This window comes from Lontra canadensis, unplaced genomic scaffold, assembly GCF_010015895.1.
Source record: "Lontra canadensis isolate GAN:19392208 unplaced genomic scaffold, GSC_riverotter_1.0 scaffold124, whole genome shotgun sequence".
Classification (NCBI taxonomy): domain Eukaryota; kingdom Metazoa; phylum Chordata; class Mammalia; order Carnivora; family Mustelidae; genus Lontra; species Lontra canadensis.
In genome coordinates, this window is record NW_022631118.1 from 2,317,015 (window position 1) to 2,339,361 (window position 22,347).

At 42.8% G+C, this 22,347-nt stretch overlaps 2 protein-coding genes and 1 long non-coding RNA gene across 9 annotated transcripts in view; 2 read left to right on the forward strand and 1 right to left on the reverse strand.

Annotated features, from left to right (window-relative positions):
* Window positions 1-6,448, forward strand: part of HRH1 (histamine receptor H1) — an 88,684-nt gene extending 82,236 nt beyond the window's left edge. For both annotated transcript variants that reach the window (XM_032841562.1, XM_032841561.1), the window contains exon 2: window positions 3,546-6,448. In XM_032841562.1, the coding sequence (XP_032697453.1) occupies window positions 3,581-5,044 (1,464 nt within the window). In that variant the 5' untranslated portion in view covers window positions 3,546-3,580 and the 3' untranslated portion in view covers window positions 5,045-6,448. The remainder of the gene's footprint in view (window positions 1-3,545) is intronic.
* Window positions 6,449-7,345: 897 nt separating this feature from the next.
* LOC116857456 lies at window positions 7,346-12,691 on the reverse strand. The gene is made up of 4 exons (XR_004380757.1): window positions 12,605-12,691; window positions 12,415-12,494; window positions 12,227-12,321; window positions 7,346-8,075 (listed from the first exon to the last, which is right to left on the reverse strand). It is a non-coding gene; the product is annotated as an uncharacterized LOC116857456 (long non-coding RNA).
* Window positions 12,692-12,732: 41 nt separating this feature from the next.
* Window positions 12,733-22,347, forward strand: part of ATG7 (autophagy related 7) — a 244,917-nt gene continuing 235,302 nt past the window's right edge. For 3 of the 6 annotated variants that reach the window (XM_032841621.1, XM_032841623.1, XM_032841622.1), the window contains exon 1: window positions 12,743-12,800. The gene's annotated coding sequence lies outside the window, so the exon portion shown is untranslated. Of the gene's footprint in view, window positions 12,818-22,347 lie in introns of all 6 variants that reach the window. The other 3 variants (XM_032841624.1, XM_032841619.1, XM_032841620.1) reach the window with 3 other exon arrangements.

Sequence of the window (22,347 nt, forward strand, 5' to 3'; positions counted from 1 at the left end):
TCTTCAGTTAGACCATAGTTCTAAACTAAGGATCATTTTGGCTCCCAGTGGATATCTGGCAATGTCTAGAGATATTTTTGGTTGTCACGACTGGGAAGAGGCGGAGGATGCTACTGGCACCTAGCAAGCAGAGACCAGGGATACTGTGAAACAGCCAACAATGCACAGGACAGTCCTTCACAACAAAGAATTATCCAGTTCAAAATGTCAATAGGACAAAGGTTGAGAAACAGATAGACCCAGGTTGGAATCTTGAGTTTGTCAGTGTCTTCCTAGCTGTGTGACCCTGAGTTGGTTACTTCACCTCTCTGAGTCTGAGCTGACCGTTTCCTCATCTGTACTTTGGAGATCATCATAAGATCCAAACCCTATGGGCTTGTGGGAGACATTTAATAACTAATATCTGAAACGCCCAGGGCTTGGCTCCTCACAATCTTAGCTGCTCCAGTCAGCATTCCCAAGGAACTGAAGAGACGCTGACTACCTTTGTTTACTTGCTGCCACATAGGCCTGATTGGATTAGACTATTTGTAATCATGCTGGAAAAAGTCCTACTGCAGCTAATGGTTTTGGAATGGAGCCATTGCCTTAATTCAAAAATGAGGGCTTGCTTGTGCACACAAACCTCTTTAGAGAAAAGGGATTCATTTCTGCTTGTCACCCGGTCCTCATTACCTGGGGATTAGCAGAGCTTTACCCACCCCACTGCCTCAGAGGACCCTCTCAGCAGCCTAGGGAGGGAGGTAATGATGTTTTCCCTGCTTTACAGGTAAGGAAATTGGAGGCGTGGCTGTTTATCCAAACTCCACACAGCCCATCAAGTGGCAGAGCTGGGAGGAGAACCCTCTCCTTCCTCTCCTGCTTCTCTAGGGACACAGTGCTCTAAAGGATTTATAGGTACCCACCTTTCTTCTCCAATTGCCCTGACCGAAGTGCCTCCTCGAGCTTCTGTTCTCTCTTCTCAAAGAACAACCCATTGCCTGCACCTTCTCTATAGGCTTGACCTTGATCCCAGAGAGAGCCCCTCAGAACCTGCTGGGGTTTGGGCAGACTGAAGGGAGCATGGCCTGTGTAGCATGAGGTAGAGTGAGGATCCATGTCCCCACACAATCCCACACTCAACCTGATGTCCCTTTGGCATTTGTAGAGAAAGAACCATTCAGTGATCTGTGTTTCAAAATGCAGATCCCTGAGGGAGGTGAGAGCACCTTACATTAGTTATCTCACCAGGCGGGGCATGTTCGGGATTGGGTACAAGGACCAGAGAGCAGGCGTGGCATACAGCAGCCACACAGACTTGCTCAAGAGGGCCCCTGTCTCCGTTTCATGTTCCGCTGTTGCCATCTTGAAATTCTTAATGATTGTTTAATTTTTAAGATTATTTATTTATTTATTTGACAGACAGAGATTACAAGTAGGCAGAGAGGCAGGCAGAGAGAGAGGAGGAAGCAGGCTCCCTGCTGAGCAGAGAGCCCGATGTGGGGCTTGAATGATTGTTTAATTTTTAATTTTAAACTGGGCTCTGCAAATTACGTAGCCAGTCCTGAGTGGGACAGGAGGTCACGGGAGGCAGCAGCAAAGATGGGTCTGCAGGCAGCAGGAGGGCGCTGCGGTTGCCTTTCTAGGAATCCTCCCCAATTCCATAGCTTCAGAGGGCAAAAGTGGATTCTCTTGCTTCTGAAGCAGATCACTGAGCTGAAGGGAACCTTTTACCGGTAAATATCTATTGAATAAGTTCTGAATGGAGATGCTTCGTGGCACCTGCCTCTCACTCACTCACTCCTCCATCTGACAAATATGTATTGATCTTTTGCTTTTATGTTTATGCAAACTAACATGTCTGAGCTACGAAGGAGAACATGTGATAAAGAACTGAGCTTACAGTGATAGGTAAGGAGGATAAACGTATATGTGCTATGTTAATTTTCCCCAATGTCTTCCTAGGAAAATTACTGATAAAACAGAAAAGTTGGAAGCATTGTACAGGAAACACCTATATATCTACCACTGAGGTTAGGAATTAACATTTTGCTCTTTCTGCTTCCTTTATCCCTTCTAACCAACCATCCATCTAATTTTTTGATTCATTTCAAAGTAGGCTGTAGACCTCATAGATTTTACCTCTAAACGCTTAATATGCTACAGTAATTTTTAGTTCAGTAATCTCAATCCAATCATCACAACTTTTCTTTTTAGTCAAAAAGGAAAAAGAAATCAATGATTTTTTAATCAAAGAATCATTTTCTGTCACATTGTTGAATGACAAATAGTATACACACAGTGAAAAGAGATTCTCTGTGTGCAATGAGGCAGAGAGAGAAATGAGGAAAGAACTTTCTTCAAGGCAACAAACAGAGGGTTGCAGAGGGTGATTGGAGCTACCTTGAAAATACCCCCCTGTGGGAGTGTTTGGGGAACTGCTTCCGTCTTTGTCCCAACCAGAATCCAAAATAAAACTGAGATGAACCTCCCTAGCCTCTTTCCTCCTTCCTGTGGTGCCTGTGGACAATTCCAAGGGGTGTGAGCTTGGTCAGGGCTGAAGGTGAAGCTACGAGGTCCTGGTTCTGGATGCGAAGGTAGAAAAAGAGAAGGCTAAAGCTGTAGATCTGGGGCCTATTATCCTCACAAAGCTGATGGCTGAGGCTGACAGGGGTGAGTGGGGAAGGCAGGCAGGCAGACCGCGGAGAGTGACAAGAGCAGAGAGCAGGGCTGGGTCACAAGAGAAGGTGATGCTGTTCAGAGGAGGCACCCTCGAAGAACCTGGAGTGTTGCTCTGATGGGCAGTTCTGAGCTGGAGGAGAATATGGAAAAATACCCAAAACAAGACTCTAAACAGGATACCTGGAAAAGCCTTTAGAGATCACCCACACCACTTTCACATTTGACCCGTGAGAAAATGCAGGCTGAGAGATCACTCAGAATGTCAGTGGCAGAGCTGGGGCAAAATCAGTGCTACTCATGTGGTGCTTTTACAACAGAGTAACTCAAGGATTCCTCCCAGAAGGATCAAATGCCTTAGGGCCTTGCTTTTTATCTTAAAAAAATCATACAAATTTATTTTTCATCTCAAGAATTTATCTGGCTTTGTCCTAACATGAAAGTAGTTTGCTTTTGCTAAGTTATTAAGAGAGATTTACACTCTGTTAGGGCTTCTCAGTTTTCTTCAAACTAGAGTGCCATATCCAGCCTAGACCAGTCAGAATGTAGTCCACCTTCCCAGAACACGTGCAACATGGGACTTATACAAACTTTGTCCTGCTTTTGCCCAGCTGCCTCACTAGAATGTAAACTCTAGGAGGGCAGAGAGTTTTGTTTTATTCACTGCTATATTCCCAGTGCCCAGAATGATGCTGGGAGTTCACTAAATAGTCATTGAATGGGTGAAGAATTGAATGACTAAGGAAGAAGGGTATATAGACTGTAGGTAACTAGCAGTATCTACTGCCCCAAATAGCATACAACCCCAGTTAGATGAACTTGATGGTCCCAAGTGACTCTACTGATCTCCAAGGCTCTGACCTTAATCCTTGTGTCTTTCTTCCCAGGGAGGGAGCCACAGCTGGAGGCTGCTCTTGTGCCAATGACCCTTCCCAATTCTTCCTGCACCTTCGAAGACAAGATGTGCGAGGGGAATAAGACCACCATAGCCAGCCCCCAACTGATGCCCCTGGTGGTGGTCCTGAGTGCCATCTCCTTGGTCACAGTGGTACTCAACTTGCTGGTCCTGTATGCTGTGCGGAGCGAGCGGAAGCTGCACACCGTGGGCAACCTGTACATTGTCAGCCTCTCCGTGGCAGACCTAATCGTGGGGGCTGTCGTCATGCCCATGAACATCCTCTACCTCCTCATGTCCAGATGGTCCTGGGGCCAGCCTCTCTGCCTCTTTTGGCTTTCCATGGACTACGTGGCCAGCACAGCATCCATTTTCAGTGTCTTCATCTTGTGCATTGATCGCTATCGCTCTGTCCAGCAGCCCCTCAAATACCTGAAGTATCGTACCAAGACCCGAGCATCAGCCACCATCTTGGGGGCCTGGTTTCTCTCCTTCCTGTGGATTATTCCTATTCTGGGATGGCATCACTTTATGGCACAGTCCTCGGGACACCGGGAAGACAAGTGTGAGACAGACTTCTATGATGTCACCTGGTTCAAGATCATGACTGCCATCATCAACTTCTATTTACCTACCTTGCTCATGCTCTGGTTCTACGCCAAGATCTACAAGGCCGTACGACAGCACTTTCAGCACCGAGAGCTCATCAATGGATCCCTCCCTCCCTTCTCTGACATAAAGATGAAGCCAGAGAATCCCAAGGCCGGGGCCAAGAAATCAGGGAAGGAGTCTCCCTGGGAGGTTCTGAAAAGGAAATCAAAAGATGCCAGTGGTGAGCCTGTCTTGAAGCCACCATACCAAGACCCAGAAGAGATGAAATCCCCAGGTGTGTTCAGCCAAGAGGAGGACAGAGAAGTAGACAAACTTCCGTGCTTTCCACTTAACACTGTGCAGGTGCAGACTGAGGCAGAGGGGAGTGGCAGGAGTTATGTAGCTATCGACCAGAGCCAGGGCCCACTCGGGATGGATGAACAGAGCCTGAACATGCATGGGGCCAGTGAGATATCAGAGGATCAGATCCTCGGTGATAGCCAGTCCTTCTCTCGGACAGACTCAGACACACCCACAGAGTCAGCATCAGGGAAAGGTAAACCTAGAAATGCATCTAGCACAGGCCTGGATTATATCAAGTTCACTTGGAAGAGGCTCCGTTCACATTCAAGACAGTATGTGTCTGGGCTGCACGTGAACCGAGAATGGAAGGCCGCCAAACAATTGGGTTTTATTATGGCGGCCTTCATCCTTTGCTGGATTCCTTACTTCATCTTCTTCATGGTCATTGCCTTCTGCAAGAGCTGTTGCAATGAACGTGTGCACATGTTCACCATCTGGCTGGGCTATATCAACTCCACGCTGAACCCCCTCATTTACCCCTTGTGCAATGAAAACTTCAAGAAGACATTCAAGAAAATTCTGCACATTCGTTCCTAAGGGAGGCAACAAGGGGATGCAACCAAAATGATGTTTCTGAAGAAAATGGAGGATGAAGGCCTGTGAGTTGCCAGGCACCTGGGCTTTCTGGAGTCAAAAGACTAGTCTTAAGGACTAAGTAACTTGGAAAGTTCTAAGGGACCGTTGGCAGAACAGCAGATGGCGGAGGTGGTCAGCAGACAGACTGTGTACTCTGAGTAGAGAGCAGGATATTTCCAAGAGAATCAGATCTGGATGAGTTCTCTTGCTCCTTAGGAAATGTGGGAGCCTCGGACTCTCATTGTAATTCAAGCTTGCAGACTAGAATTAATTGGAAACTGAAGGGACATGTAGGGAGAGTTTCACTGCTGAATCAAACAGAACTCTCAAGCCTTCCTGGAATGGAGTTATAGGACTGTGCAGAGACCTTATATATGCAGATAGATGCTGTCCCTTCCAGAGGTCACCTTGATAGGCATGACAGCAATTCCATTGTGACTGTCACTTCTCAGAACATCTCTCCTCTGAGCCCCTTCTGCAGCTTTCTGCAGAACCTGTGTCTGAACCATGTTGGAAATTCTGCCTTATTATTTCTCTTTCACGCATATCTTAGAGTTGGTAGGAAATTATACAGCTTGTACATTGATTGTTTTCAACCCCCAATTCCTTTTGACTAGTAACAAAATAATGATAAAAAAGCTATCCTCAAAAGAAAGAGGAAAAGGGTATTTTTTTAATAGTTGCACAATAAAAACAAACAAAAAATGGGAATGGGGAGAAGAAAACCGTATTTCTTGAAGGCTGGGTCATGCTTATCTCATTGAAGCTCTATGACATTCCACAGCAGGAGGACCGTGTTATTGAGGAGCAAATTGAGGTGTGGCGAGGTGAAATAAGGTGCCCGACATCACAGAGTTAGAATGAAAACCCAGTGGGGTTCCAGCTCGTTGTCACATGTTACCTCCAAAAGGCAAAAATTTGTCCTGTTAAGTCTACAACACACACATACACACACACACACACACACAATTCCTGAAAGTGGTGGCAGTTCTGAAAAAGATGTGTTGAGAGAAGGAACAGTTGACGTAGAATATGCCTGAGGCCGCAGAAAGTGGTACTTGAAGGCATAGTGTGCGTTTTTATCTTTGAGTTCTGCTGTGTTTGTTGAAGAAAAGTTGTCATGTTCTTTTATAGTCACACTTCTTCGGTAAAAACTAGCAAAGGCATGGGAACATCCAGTTTTCCTTGGGGTTTATATCGCAATCTGGTTGTGATTTATATTTTAAAACTTAATGCCAAACTGTCATATATGTAGTAAAATGGAGTGCGTGTACAAGCTGGTATTTTGTTTCTTGTGTTCCTGTTTGCATGACCTGTTAAAATGACAGATTTTTACCTACCTAAAATATGATATTTGAAACTATACTGAGTTTGATTTATTTAATTCTACCTTCCTGGGTCTCTTTGACTGAGAAGATATATTCAAATGTACTGTCAGATATTATATAGGGTTTCTCTTTGGTTTCTGGTCACATTTGTAAATGTCTTTAGAAAAGAACTTGCTTTTTATAACAAGCTTCACTCTCAACTTGGCATCTCCCAAAACTCCTTTTGCTCAAAACTGGGGGAGTGAAAGAGACTTTTATGCTGGGTTTAAAAGCTTCAGCTGGTCTGTCCCCAGGTCAAAAAACGTTTCCCAAAATGCTCATTATTTATGTTGATAAATGGTTGAGGCAACTAGTGAAGAAGACAAATATTTATGAGCTCTGGCTTTGGGTTGAAGAGACCTAGATTTGAGTCTGACAAGAACAAGAAATGGTCAATATAAATTGTCAGAGCATTTAAAAATGAGGCCCATGCATTACTGAATACAGTGTTTATGGTGCCTGCTGAGTGTCCTGTACACAGTGGGGACTCATATATAGTTTTAAAACATGCTGAAGATACTGTGTGCCAGGCCCCATGCTTTTCCACTATTATCCACTTTAACCTAAAACCAATCTCATGAGGGAGAGTTCTGTGTTTTTACAACTAGGCAAACTGAGGCACAGAGAGAAACTGGGGAAAGGGAAAGCAGACAGAAAAGGAGAAGTAGAAAGTGGGGGACAGAAAGAGCATAAACCAAGTGGCATAATATTACTACACTCAAGAAAAATCTACATTCAAGAACATATTCTGGATTAATGTATTCAGAAGTTAAATATATTCAAAAGAAGAATAAACCATCCTTAGCTTTTGATAAATAGAAATTCCTTCAAATGATTCTCTGAAGACCAAATGAAAATCAATTACCGCATCACATAAATCTTTAAAAGCTTGTGAAACTATTCCATCTAACAGAGATTGCTATAGATCTTAGAAGTTGGTAATGTTAATAAAGTGTTCATTCAGGAAATCCATTAGTCTGCAGATTGGCCATTTGATGAATTGGCCATTTGGCTACTTGGCTTGTAGAAAATTGCTGGTGTCTCTTTTGAAAATGGGCATTGCAGAGGTAGATTTCAGTCCTAACACAGGGTGAAAAGGATGCTGTGGCTCTTCTGGCTGGGATGCATTCTAAGTCCTGGGAAGAAATAATGCTGTTAAGATCTAATTTGCCAACATGTCTTCACACAGTCTCTTGGGTTTTCAAAGCCAAGGCTGTGCAGCATGTGGTTCCCATTGTGGGGAGCAAGTGCTCTCCTCAACTGAGCTGCAAGTCAAATGATGAAGGTGGATTGATCTGAATCTCTGTGGTCTTGGTTGAGTGTCATGGGCTTCATTGCCTTGCTGTGTCTGAGAATATTCTCTGCCTTTTTTAAGAGTCCTGATCTTGAATCTTTCGTGATGCTCCATCATCTTTTGTGCCCCAAGGCATGAGCATCAACTCAAAAGTCCAAAGCTTAGAGGGAAGAATCATCCTGTGTCTACCTCTGCTGCAATAAACTCTGAAGGAAGGTGGGGGCCAGATGGCGGATGTGGTACAAACATGGCTGGAAGACCAACAGTTCCCAGAGAAGCAGAGACAATGTGAGCTGGGCAGAAACTCCCAAAAGGTGTTAATTATAAGGATCTGTAAGTCCAGCAGAGAAAACAAGCTTGTAAAGAACTAACTTAAATGCAGGCTCATACATGCCTAATAGAGGGAAGCCTAGAGGTAGTGGGTGTCATTCTACTGGGTATTTTAAAAACCAGTTTTGTTACATTCAATATATACAGTAAAATGAACCCATTTAAAATGTAGAGATCAATGAGTTTTGACATATGTTTACACCCATGTCATCTCCATCTCAATCAAGATATAGAACATTTCCATCAACCCAGAAAGTTCCTCATGCCCCCTCTATGTCCCAGGCAACCATTGATCTAACTTCTAATCACTACAGATTAGTTTTGCTGATTCTAGAACTTTGCATAAATGTAATTACATTAAATATATATATAATATAATATATATATATTCTTTTTTTCATTTTTGTCTAAGATTTATCCACATTTCAGTGGGTTTATCATCATCATCATCATTATTATGATTGAAGTATAGTTGACATGCTTTCGGGTGTACCATATATTGATTTGACAGTTCTATGCATTATTCAATGTTCACCACAGTACGTCACCATACAACATGATTATATTATTGACTATATTCCTTGTGCTGTACTTTTCATCTCCAAGACTTATTTTACAACTGGAATTTTGTACCTCTTAGTCCCTTTCACCCTGCCACCCCCTACCTTCTGGCAACCACCAGTTTGTCTCTGTATTTATGAATCTGTTTCTGTTTTGTTTGTTGACTTGATTAGTTTTTTTAGAATCCATATAGAAGTGAAATGATATAGTATTTGTCATTCTCTGTCTGACTTATTTTACTTAGCATAATAGGTCTTTCCTAGGTCTTTCCATGTTGTTGCAAATAGCAAGATTTCATTCATTTTTTACAGCTTAGAAATAATCCACTGTATCTTCTTTATCCTTTCATCTATCAGTGGGTACTTGGGCTGCTTTCATATGTTGGCTGTTGTAAATAATGATGTAATAAATATAGGGGTACATGTATCTTTTCAGATTAGTGTTTTTGTTTTCTTTGGATAAATACCCAATAGTTAAATTACTGGATCACATGGTATTTCTATTTTTAATTTTTTAAGGAACTGCCCTACTGTTTTCCACAGTAGTTGCACCAATTTATATTCCCACCAACAGTGCACAAGTGTTCCCTTTTTTCCACATCTTCACCAACCCTTGCTATTTCTTGTTTTTTTTTTTTTGATACTAGGTGTTTTGATTAATATGAGAGGAAATCTCACTATGGTTTTGATTTGCATTTCCCTCATGATTAGTTGATGTTGAACATCTTTTCATGCATCTGTTGGCCTTCTACATGTCTTTGGAGAAAGGTCTATTCAGGTACTCGCCCATTTTTTTTTTAAGATTTTATTTATTTATTTGACAGACAGAGATCACAAGTAGGCAGAGAAGCAGTCAGAGAGAGAGGAGGAAGCAGGCTCCCCGCAGAGCAGAGAGCCCGATGCGGGGCTCGATCCCAGGACCCTGGGATCATGACCTGAGCCGAAGGCAGAGGCTTTAACCCACTGAGCCACCCAGGCACCCCGGTCCTCGCCCATTTTTAATTGGATTGTGTGTGTGTATGTGTGTGTGTGCGTTGAGTTGTGTAAGTTCTTTTTATGTTTTGGATATTAACCCTGTCTCAGATACATGATTTGCAAATATCTTCTCCCATTCACTATATTGCCTTTTTGTTTTGCTTATGGTTTATTTTGCTGGGAAAAAGGTTTTTATTTTGGTGTAGCCCTAATAGTTTATTTTTGCCTTTTCCCCCCTTGCCTGAGGAGACATTTCCATATTTTGCTAAGGCCAATATCCAAGAGATTACTGCTTATGTTTTCTTTTAGGAGTTTTATGGTTTCAGGTCTCACATTTAGGTTTTTAATCCATTTTGTATTTGGTGTAAGAAAGCGCTCCAATTTCATTCTTTTGCATGTGGCTATCCAGTTTTCCCAGCAGCATTTATTGAAGAGACTGTATTATTCCCATTGTATATTCTTGCCTCCTTTGTCATAGATTAATTGACCACATAAGAATGAGTTTATTTTTGGGCTTCCTATCCTGTTCCATTGATCTATGTATTTTTTGTGTCTGTGCCAGTCCCATACTATTTTTATTACTACAGCATTGGAGTATATCTTGAAGTCCGAGATTATGATACCTCCAGCTTTGCTCTTCTTTCCCAAGATCACTGTGGATATTTGGGGTTTTTCATAATTCCATACAAATTTTGGGAGTATTAATTCTCATTCTATGAAAAATGCTGTTGGTGTTTTGACTAAAATTGCATTGAATCTGTAGATTGCTCTGGGAAGTATGGACATTTTAACGGTATTAATTCTTCCAACCCATGGCCATGAAATATCTTTCCATTTGTGTCATCTTCAATTTCTTTCATCATTGTCTTATATTTTTCAAAATATAGGTCTTTCACCTCCTTGGTTATATTTATTCCTAGGTACTATTTTTGGTGCATCAACTTGGTTTTGAAGATGGGATTACACAAGCAGAGGAAGTGTGAGGGTATTGCAGGGATGGAGATTTGTATAAAAGAACAGAGTGTGCTTAAAACATCAGAATTAGTTTGATGTGACCCAAGCATGCAGTCTGAGGGGGCATTGGCAGAAGAGAAACCTGCTATAAAGAAAGAGTTTACAATATGGAACTTTACCTGATCTCTGAGCTCTTGAAAAAAGTATTGGTTTTTCAACACCCTTCCTCCACTTTTCTGTCCTCCGGAAAGGGTTTACTGCAAAGAAATATCCAATCCTCTATGACTTAGGTTAAGACTCATGGATATCGTCCTTGTTTACCTGTGACAAGGCAAGACAGTCCTTCTGAACTGCTCTTCTTTGCCTTCTAAATGTTTAGCTGAACTATTTGTATCCACTGATGAATCAAAACAAAATGCTTTGTTAACCAACTTTAGTTAAGCTTCTCCCATACCCTCCAAGCCCCTTATTTTTTTTAAAGATTTTATTTATGTATTTACAGACAGAGATCACAAGTAGGCAGATAGGCAGGCAGAGAGGAGAAAGAAGGCTCCCCGCCGAGCAGAGAGCCCGATATGGGGCTCGATGCCAGGACCCTAAGATCATGACCTGAGCTGAAGGTAGAGGCTTTAACCCACTGAGCCACCCCAGTGCCCTCAGCCTGAGCCACCATACAACCCCTGCAGAGAATAGACTGACCTCACGGTAAAACAGTCTCTGACCTACTACTATCTGATCAAGCCACCTTTTCCTCCCATTTTCCCACACTCAGTTCTTTCTAGCCTTCTTCACTCTTCCCTATTAAAGAAAAATTATCTCTTTTTCTAAAAAAGAGTTTATTTATTTGACAGAGCAAGAGAGCACAAGCAGGCAGAGCAGCAGAAGGAGAGGGAGAAGGAGAAGCAGGGCTCCCCATTGAGCAGAGAGCCCAATGCAGGGCTTGATCCTAGGACTCTGGGATCATGACCTGAGCTGAAGGCAGTCGCTTAACCAACTGAGCCACCCAGGAGCCCAAGAAAAAACCTTTTTTGCCTAACCCTTAGCCACTTAAAGATCTTTTAGTCAGAGTGGTCTCCCTATTACAATAGTTCCTTCTCTTCCCTTTTCCTCCCCCCTTGCAATATTCCTTTCAAATAAAGTATCTCCTCACTAAGTCTGGATTTGTTTTCTTATTTGGCAAGGTCAAACATGCTTCCATTAGAATGCTGTCCCAGGGGTGCTTGGGTGGCTCAGTGGGTTAAGTTTCTGCCTTTGGCTCAGGTCATGATCTCAGGATCCCGGGATCAAGTCCCGCATCAGGCTCTCTACTCGGCAGGGAGCCTGCTTCCTCCTCTCTCTCGGCCTGCCTCTCTGCCTACTTGTGATCTCTGTGAAATAAATAAATAAAATCTTAAAAAAAAAAAAAAGAATGCTATCTCTAAACCTCTGAAACCTTCAGCAAATCAATTAACTTTTCCTGGTCTCTCTTCCTTATGTGTAAAATGGGGATAATATGACATCTATGTTTCGGGGTTTTGTGGTGATTAGAAAATATGAAACCCTGAAAACAGAGTAGATAATAGTAATTACTCTAATCATTATGAAGCTATTGATCTACATCTGAGTCACTTTCATTCCTTATGAACTGAATGGCCTTATACGTCACCTATAATTTTATACTTACTATTGTGTCTTCAATATCTGACAAATGCTTGGCACATAGGAAATGCGCGATAAATAATTTGGAAGGAGTAACTTCATCCCATTGACAGCAGGGAGCTATGAGAATAATGTTTGGTTTAGAAAGAACAGGTTAATCACTGACGACCTTCATGAGATTTTACCTGTTAAAATTCTCATCTGTCTCCACACCTGTCTCCTTAATGGCACCTAGGATACGTTTAAAGCTGCCTCTCCTGGAAAATGGAAATGATCATAATTCCTGTCATGCTCTGAAATCGAAAGAGAGAACGTGGAGCAGTTTTTTTCAAAGCATGACTGGCATATACACATTCCCACAGCTAATAAACTAGCTCAGCTCTCATCAGGGAGCCTCGCCCACCTCCTGACGCTCCGCCTTCGCTGCAACTCAAGTTCCTCCCACTCAGCCCGGTGCTAGGGGCTCTTTTACCAGGTTGGCCCGCGCCTCCGTGTGCGCAGGCGCACCACTAACCCAGGAGGGCGGGCGGGCGGGGCCATATTGCGTCATCGGGGCGCGCGCTGCGGACGACGCTGTGGTTGCCGGAAGTTGAGCGGCGGTAAGTGAGCCGCGCAGGTGAGGGAATATGGGGGTCCTGTGGGTTGGGTTTTGGAGTCCTGGTGGGAAGGGGCGAGCTCGGCAGGGAGGGCGAAAGTCTTGGTGGATTTCAGGATTCTCCTTCCGCCGGGGAGTCACTGACTCTGGCTCTCACCCTCCTTCTCCAGCCCCATCCCCGGGAATTGAGTCCGGGGTCTTCTGACTAGAAAGCTCCTAGTGTCCTATGTCAGCCCCTCCTGTCGTCTGGCAAGGAATCCTCTGAATTTTCGGTGTTGGAATACCGGAGATAGGACGGCAGGGTGCTTATCCTGGCTTTGCCTGCATTTGCTCTGTGACTCTGGCATGTCACCTCTCTCAGCCTCTCTTCCTTCATCTGTAAAATGGGAGTGATGATGTCGTTTGTGAAGCGAGGGCGTTAAATGAAGTCAGTTTTTTGTAAGGGCTTTCTGAGCTAAGATTCTCTACTCTTCAGTTTGATCCAGGGTTACAAAGTTTAATGCTTATTCAGTCAGGTAAAGTAAATGTAGGTGTAAGAAATGTATTTCCATATCAGAAAGAGTCAAACGTGTTTTTACTGAATTGAGCTTATGAGCACAGTACTAACATGTATGAAGGAGAAATGAAAAAACTCGTGTGTTGCACTCGTGTAATCTCTTGATTTTTAAACACTGACGACTACAGTTTTTTCAAAACCAATTTTAAAAAGATGTTTTTTAACTACAGCTGGAACCAGGCATATCTGTGACTGCCAGTTTCAGGCCTCTGCGTCCCAGGTTCCCTTTCCCATTGAATACTTGGATTTCTTTTGTGACACCCCTGCCCACGGGTTAAGTTTCTTAAGTGGCAGAAAACTCACTATTTCTGGTTATTGTTGTTTGGTCTTTCCCTAGCTTTGACTTAGGCCATATGTTGAGCTGAAAGCAGCTACCCCATAATCTCAGTCATTTTCCCTCTTTCAGGCCCTTGGGCTCTCCCTTCCACTTTATTGCCCACACACCTTTGAAAGCTGCTAGTTTGTCTTCTGCTTCACACCATTTCTTCTCCAGGCTGAGCACATTTAATTTATTTACCCATAGTATATGCCACAACAACTGAGAATTTTGTTATGTTCAAGGCATCACTGTAAGCACCGCTGATGTAGAGGTGCTATTCATGGAGCATACCTTTTGATTGTGGTGGTGGCAGTTGTGGCAATTGTCAATAATATAGTGCTTTTAGTGGGTGGTAGGTGTTTCAGATCCTGTTGGACACTAGAAAAAAGAAACAGTAATGTGATGGAGAGTAACTGGGGGTAAGCGGAGGGAGCTATTGTAAAATTTAGCTGGTCAGAGATGCACTCTCTGAGGAGGTGACTTTGGAGCTAACATGCGAATGAAGAAAAAGCCAGTCTTGTGAAAGTTCATATTGCCTAATTGTTTCTCCATCCCTCAATTCTGTGCTGTGGTCTTGTTAAACTGTTTACAGGTTGTGTCTCACTTGTAACCCTTTGCTCCTGCTGCTTCTGCTGCATAAAACATCTCTGCTTCCCCTTCCATTTTTCTTGGCCAGCTCCTCCCTAACCCTCATGTGACATGATTTTGAAATTCGTTAAGGAGTTACGTACAGGGCTCTCAGTCAAGATGCACATCTCTGGCCTCAGGGAGTTATTTTTTAAGTCAAAGAGATAGACCACAGCACTATGGTATGAAGCTATTGAGATTTGCCAGAGGAGGACTTAGGGCGATCGTTAAGTCTGACGGCTGAGGCATCAGAGAAGGCTTCTGTGAGGACATACTGCCCATAGGCCTGAAGGATGAGCAAGAATAGTCAGGAGAAGAGGAGTGGAGGTGGGATGAATTGCAGACATTGGAAATGGTGTGAGCAGACGTACTTGCAGGTAGTTCACCCAGGCTGAGATATGAATGTGGAAAGGTAAGCAGGAGGCAGATCACAAAGGGCTTTGTGGGCAACATGAGATTGTGTAATACATAATTAAGAACACAGATTTGGGAATATAAGTTACTTGTGTACCTATGCTGGCTTTGCCATTGAACTACTTTTGAGACCTTAGGCGATCACTCTAAACTTCAATTTCCTCACATAAGCCAACCTTCCAGGGTTGCTGTGAGAATTGAATGCTTTATGTTATCTGCTTGATGATGGTAGATGGTAAATGATAAACTGTAGCTGTTAATATTGCCATGCTAAGATGTCTGGACTTTCTTGAGGGTATGGTGTTGGAGAGTTGAGGCAGTGAAGGTTTAAAAAAGGGTGTGACATGCTCTCATCTATTTTAAATTACCCAGATGGTTCCATGGTGATTACACTGGACAGGGTAGGGCCAGCAGGGAAACCAGTGAGGCCACTGTTGCTTTGGTCCAGGTGGCAGAGGAGGGAGGCCTGAACCAAGGCAGTGGCTGTGTGGAGGGAGAAAGATGGGTGGGTTTAAGAGACAAAGGAAGGGATTTGCTGGACTGGTAGTTACCACCATGGATAATACCACATGGGAGAGGAGGAAGATGAATTGGAATATGGGGGATGGAGGGGATGGATCCTGTGTGTGGACGTAAGTAATAACAAAGTTCTTTGATTAGTGGTCCTTGATTGGTTATCCCTGATCTCCTCTGAGATTTTATTTGAAAGTCCAAATGGCCTCTTTTCTCCACTTTGACCCATGGGAAGTGAAGTTCTGAAATGCCTTCCTCCTCCTTTTTTCTATTTCCTGATCCTTCTACCTATCTCTAGTGTAAGGCCTGGTTGTGTATTTGAGGGAGAATAATGAGATGCTGCTTTGTTACCCAGTAGACATTATACACCCCATGGTCCTGGCAGACTGAGTACCAACAACTCGCTGTCAGTCCAACCCCAGATGATCACCTCTGGGGTTTTCTCACACCTTCTTTGTTGTGATTACCCTCCCTTGAACTTTTCCTGTTTGACAGTCTGTCTTTGAGAGTGTGGTGTGTAAAAGAAGATCTTTTTCCTCCGGGAGTCTGACCATACAGACCAGGGATGTACTTCTTTTGTGGTGACCTGAGCACCACCCCACCCCACCCCAAGTCTTTGTTGTAGACACATCCTGTCCACTATCATGCTGTGGGCTCCTGGTGCTACTTGGCACTCCCCATTTGCATTTGGACAGCTCTCTTGCCCATCTCCTCCTTGTCTTTCAGATTTTCATTCCTCTCCCGGCTTCCTAACCTTGCCTTTGACTTCACTAAGTTGCAACCATCAGTTAAGGCTCCTCAACTGCTATCATTTACAAACTTACCTCCAGCTGACCGTATCACTTTGCCTAATTTTGTGAAAGAAATATGTTTAAGGCTAATTCTTCCACTTGTGCTGAGATTCCGTTCCTCCTTTTCCTTAGGACTTGGTTCCATCATTTATTCTGTTTCTTTCCTGCTTAACCATCTCTTCTCATTTAAATCTCTGGGAAACACAAAACACCTTCCTGTTAACTTCTGTCATTACACCACCTCTTCCCAACCACATTTCTTGACTTCCTGAAGTCGTCATTCACTAAAATCCTGCTTCCACCCCCAGCTCCTCCAAAATTGCTCTCCCTAGTCTTCACACCTCCGTGTTACCAAAACTCCTGAACATTTTTTCCTTCCTTGTCTTGAATTCTGAGCACATCTGATATTGCTGATATATTGCTTCATTTATGAAAACCACTCCTGCTTTGTGCTGTCTCTCTGGCTGTTTCCCCCTGTATCCATTGTATCCTTTTTTCCTCCTTTTGTCCCTTACATGCTAGTTTTCTCCAAGGCTCTGCCTTATACTCTGTGCTCTTCTCACCCCCAACTTCAGTTCCTACTTAGTGTGCCAAAGACCCCTGTTCTGTGCCCTGAGCTGGGATCTCTCCTGAGAACCAGTCCTCAAACTCAGTGAGTCCAAAGTGAAACTCATCAGCTTCCCTCCAAAGCTATAGTTCTTTCTACATCCATTCTGACGCATTCTCTTCCTTCCATTTAGTCATTCAAACCAAAGCCTTGGAGTCATCTTGGACTTTTCCCTCTCATCCCGTCCCAGGTAGTCATCAAAGTTCTACAGATTCTCCTTCCTTGATATCTCTTAACACATTTTCTCCTCCATTTTCTCTCCCACTGCCTTAGTCTGGGCTCTTCTCACTTCTTTCTGTATTCCTGCATGACCTCTGAGCTGCTTGCCCTGTCTGGCCCTCAGTGGTGCTGCACTGCCCTTTCTAAAATACCGATCTTTGCTAAAATATAAATCCCTGCTTTTTCAGTCTAATTTAGATACCTCTCCTTCCTCCTCCCATAACAGTCTGTACAAACACTTATACCATACTCTGCGGCACTGGTTTTATCCACAGATTGCTATACTATCATTCCTGGTCATCTAACCCTCAAAACTTAGATCCTAAAATGCAAAGACCTTAGCTTTTTGCCATTAAATGCTGAAATATAGCGCAAGAACTTGTATATAATATATTGAAGTTTATTGAGGGAATAACTAAGTAGAAATCCCTCTGTCTCTGACACGTTTTATTGGAAACATTATGTTTTTGAGTACCTCCTGTGTCAGATACATGCATTTTATAGTTGAATCCACACAGTGATACAACTATACACAGTTGATGTCCCATCTTATAGGTGGGGAAACAGACTCAGAGAAATTAAATGACTTGCCCAAGATTGTGTGGCTAGATATAGCAGAGGTGGGATTTTAACTCAGATGTCTCTGGCTTATGAAGCTAGGCCCTTCCGTTACCATACTGCCTCCAGTGTATCAGCATGCATTGTCCAATTTTTTTTTTTGATTGAGATTTAAGACCCTATATTTACCTCTATGAAGTTTTTAGTCCTACTAAAATAGGCCTGTTATATCAGCTGGTCAGAACCTTTTTTATTCTGAACTTTTTTTTTTTTTAAAGATTTTATTTATTTATTTGACAGACAGAAATCACAAGTAGGCAGAGAGGCAGGCAGAGAGAGAGAAGGGGAAGCAGGCTCCCTGCCGAGCAGAGAGCCCGACGCGGGACTCGATCCCAGGACCCTGAGATCATGACCTGAGCCGAAAGCAGAGGCTTAACCCACTGAGCCACCCAGGTGTCCCTATTCTGAACTTTTATTATCCATTATATTACCTATTCCTTCCTGCTTAATGTCGTGTATAGAATTGATAAGCAAACCTTTATCATTATCCAGGTTATTGGTAAAATGCGGTAACTATACCTTATTTAAAATATGTTTATGTGATTTCTGTTTCCTTGTTCCAGACCCCTAACACAGGGTTCAGCACACATGAAATACTTAGTAAATACTGATGAATATTTGTCCACACAGACAAATAAAAATAAATTGGGCAGGACCAAAGAATGAGCCAATGAACACCTATTAGCTCCTTATTAACATCAGTTCATACCTTAACCAACATTCTTCGAATAAGATTACTTTACCAGTTTTTGATGCCTCTGATTATGTCAGTATATCTAGTTATGACATCTTCATCTTGTCTACTAGGATATTTGGAGCATTCTTGTCAGAGACCTTGCTGAAGTCTAGATATCCTAAGTCCTATGTCTGTGGTTCTTTGATTAAGAAAGAAGTGTTGTTAATCTGTTATGACTTGTTCTTAAACCATAGTGGCCTCTTATAATTACTTGGGACTGCTTCATTCAGTTGTACAAGTAGTACACTGAGTAAGAGGCCACACCTGAGGGGTGTTTTGTATAGGTCATAGGCATCATGGATTTATTTTTGTAGCACCAACTTTCTGGCAATCAAGGGTAAAATGTCTTGAGCCAACCTATCAGTGTATTACAGCAGTTTTCTAAGGGAAGAAGTAAAACGTCTTGAGGAAGGGTTGCAGTTTCCTAATTGTACAAAAGTGCCACGTGGTTTAGAATGGCCCACATGACACTCCTCCTGGGAGCAAAATCTCTGTCCAGTGGGATGTAGAATCCAACCTTATTCTCATCTTTGGAAATCAATATTTTGAAAATCTGGTATCAAGTATTGGCTTGGCCCAATCTTTCAGCCCCTCTTCCTTTTCCAGGACTCCTTAAATATCACTGAAACTGAAAAACACAGAGCCTCTGTTACTCAGAATCTAGCCTCCATAACTCAGCCAGCTTTCAGGAAACCATCATGGATTTTACTTGTTCATTGACACAAGGCTCCACAGTGATTTGGGTGAATCCAGGTGGCTGTCCCTCAGATACAGAATGGAGCAAAGTGACACTGTTGATTGGTACAGGTAACAAAAAGAACTCAAAAGCAAGCAACCAGTCTCCGTCTTCCTTGTATTGTCTCTCCTCTCTCACAGGCCTTCTCAGCTTTCACAGCTGTCACTACCTCTCCTTCGTAGGTTTGGACGCCCTACAGTGCTGGTAGCCAGTGGACCCACTCTCAAAAACAGGCTGAACAAGAATAGAGTGTGTATGAAGCTTAAGGTTATTAAAGCAGAAGGAAAACCAAAGAAAAACAACTCGCACAAGTAGCCAGTGAGAATGAAGGTTATAGTTTGAAGACTTTGGAGGTGACTGTCAGTTCTCTGATTGACTTCTTAAAGAAGCAAATAATGTCGATTTGTAGGGGTAAAGGTGGCATACGTGAAGTGAGGGAGACAACTCATCCGCAATAGCAGTTACCTTCTCTGCTTATGTGGTTAGCTGTGACCACTTCACAGTACAATCATAAAAAGAGCCATTTTAGATGACTTGGTGTGTTGTGGAGACATCGGTTTGGCTCAAGGGCATCTTGACTCTGATGTGATTTTTAAAAAGAATCGAGGCTTCTGAACCCAGCTGGTTCCCCTGTAGGAGTCCTGAGTTTTCATCTTCTGGTTAAGCCTAATCTGTCTTCTAAGTTTGGAACTTTGCCCCACCTCCTTTTGGAAGGGAGGGCTTGTAAACCTCCCTCTTTGGCAGCCTTGCACATTATTTCCAAAACTCATGAACTCGCAGAGCATCATTAGCTGACAAAACATTCATTGGCTCCATATGCCAAAGGGGCCCTCTCCCCACTCCTGACCGTCTCCACCTCATTTTTTTTTTTTTAACCCATCAGCAGCTAAGAATATACTCTGTTTGTTAGTAGGACTTGGCCATATGGTTTGGTGCTTATTTTAATGACTGCCAGAGCTCGCAGCTGGGAGAATGAGAACAGAAGTCTGCTCTTTGTGCTCCATTTTGGCCCAGAGAAGGTACTTTGGGGCCAGACTGCGGTTATTCTGGCACTTCTGCTAAGTGAATGGCCCCACACGGCCTCAGAGAAACTGAACACAAAGTGCTCCTAACCCTTAGAACTTATTCCTCTGGACTTCTCCTTGGTGACCTATAGCAGGAGACCATCCGTTCCATTTTAATTAAACCTCTGTTGTGACTGCAGTGCTCCTTTGAGGGAGGGGCGGCTTCAATGAGGCGTGTTGGAGGCAGAGAAAATTTTCATAGTGAGTATGGGGAAGGGCAAACACATTAGTCAGATGCTGTTGGCTAATGTGGGAGGATGTGTTGACAAGAACTAATAGCCGTACCATTAATTGACTGCTGACTGTGCCAGGCACTGGAACAGGCACATCACACACTTTCTCATTTAGCCCAACAACCTCAGGGCTTGGGTACAATTATCCTGATTTTGCAGATGAGAAATCAAGGCACAGGGGATGAAGTTCCTTGCCCGTGCTTCCTCAGCTAGTGAGAGTTGGAACTGGAACTCACACTTGGGTCTATCTGAAGACCAGACCTCCAATTGCTATCACTTTAGCCTCCCTTCTCTGAACCATTAAAAGTCCCCCTGCGCTCCCAAAGCAGACAAATAAAAATCCAATGATACATAGTGGAAAGTGATAGCAAGGCATTTTTTTAGTACAGTGAGGCTGGTCTCTTTTTCTGCTGTCCCTCCAAGGGTCTAGTTTCCCTGAAGACAAGTTTGTTTGTTTTATCACCATGATTGTGGTTTATCTTCTACCAATTTTACTTCTTCATTTTTACAAAAATCCTATACTGGCTTAATATTTGCTGTGTCCAATCCTGTTGGCCCCCCACCAGAGGGAGACCAGTTGGACAGACTCAACAGGGAGCCTTCCTGCTCCAATTAATTATCTAAGCAGCAAAGCCAAAATATTTCCTTCTTTAGCTTCTTTAATAACAGATGCCAGGGAAATTTATGGAAATGATACTTCGTTTAGACTTATTTAGAGCAATGAATTTCTTTTCACCAAAGCTAGATTTAAATAGGTCATCTGTTAACTATTAAATGAATACAGGAAGGTTCTTTGTAGCGTCATGGTAGCTTGAATACTGGGGTTTCTGTTTTACTTTTTTTCTCTAAGTATAGTATACATATAGTAAAGTGCACTAACCATAGATCTATAGCTCATGGGTTTTTACATATATATGTGCCCTATAACCAGCTCCCAGCTCAAGGTATATAGAGTATGTCCAGCTCCCCAGAAGGCTTCTTATTTCCCCTTCCCAGTCATTAGCCCCACCCCAGCCTATAATTACTCTTCTAACTTCTATCATGTTAATTGGTTTTGCCTATTGAATATAACAGGCTAGGTGTGTGCAGGCGTTAAAATTGTCTTCATAATTTATTTTGGAACAGTTTCAAACTTCAAAAACCTTACAAGAATAAGACAAAGACCTTTCATATATGCTTCTCCCAGAGACTACATCTAGATTTTGTCTCAGTAGCAACCTTTATAGAAGCAGAGTGTCAACCCAAGATCACATGTTGCCCTTAGTCATCATGTCTTTCTCTTTCACTCTGGAACAATTCTGTAGTCTTCCCTTGACTTTTAAGACCTTGACACTTCGGAAGATTATAAGCCAGTCTCAGTCCTTTTATGGAATATTTTTCAGTTAGGGTTTACCTGACATTTACTCTCACTGAGCCCCAAGTCATGTTTTTAGCTGAGCGCTGTAGATGTTTATGCTTTTCGTGGCATTCCATCAGACAGCATGCTTGTCTGTTCGTCCCATTGATGCTGGTGTTAACTTCATTTCCTCCATGAAGATGGTGTCTGCCAGATTTTGTTACTGTAAAGTCACTTTTTCTCTCCTTTGAAATTAATCATTTTTTTGTGGAAAGTTACTTTGTGACTATAAATGTAAGCTTTTAACTCCTATACCATGGGGATATTTTCAGGAAGAAAGATCTATTCTTTACTAATTTTGTAATGTTTTGATTAAGGTTTCATTTCAATTGATTTGACATGCATATCTCTTGCCTACTAAGGTCTTAGTCCTAAAAAAAAACAATAGGTTTAGCGACCTTCTGAGTATATGGACTATTTCCATATGTTGTTCATGATTTCTTACTCTAATCACCACATTCCATGGTAATGAGCTTTGTCTTCCCAATTGCAAAAGCCTGGCTTATTTCTTTCTCTTGCTTCTCTTTTTTTTTTTTTACGATTTTATTTATTTATTTGACAGAGAGATCACAAGTAGGCAGAGAGGCAGTCAGAGAGAGAGGGGGAAGCAGGCTCCCTGCTGAGCAGAGCCGGGCCATGACCTGAGCCGAAGGCAGAGGCTTTAACCCACTGAGCCACCCAGGCGCCCTCTCTTGCTTCTCTTGTAGAAGGTACCCATAAAA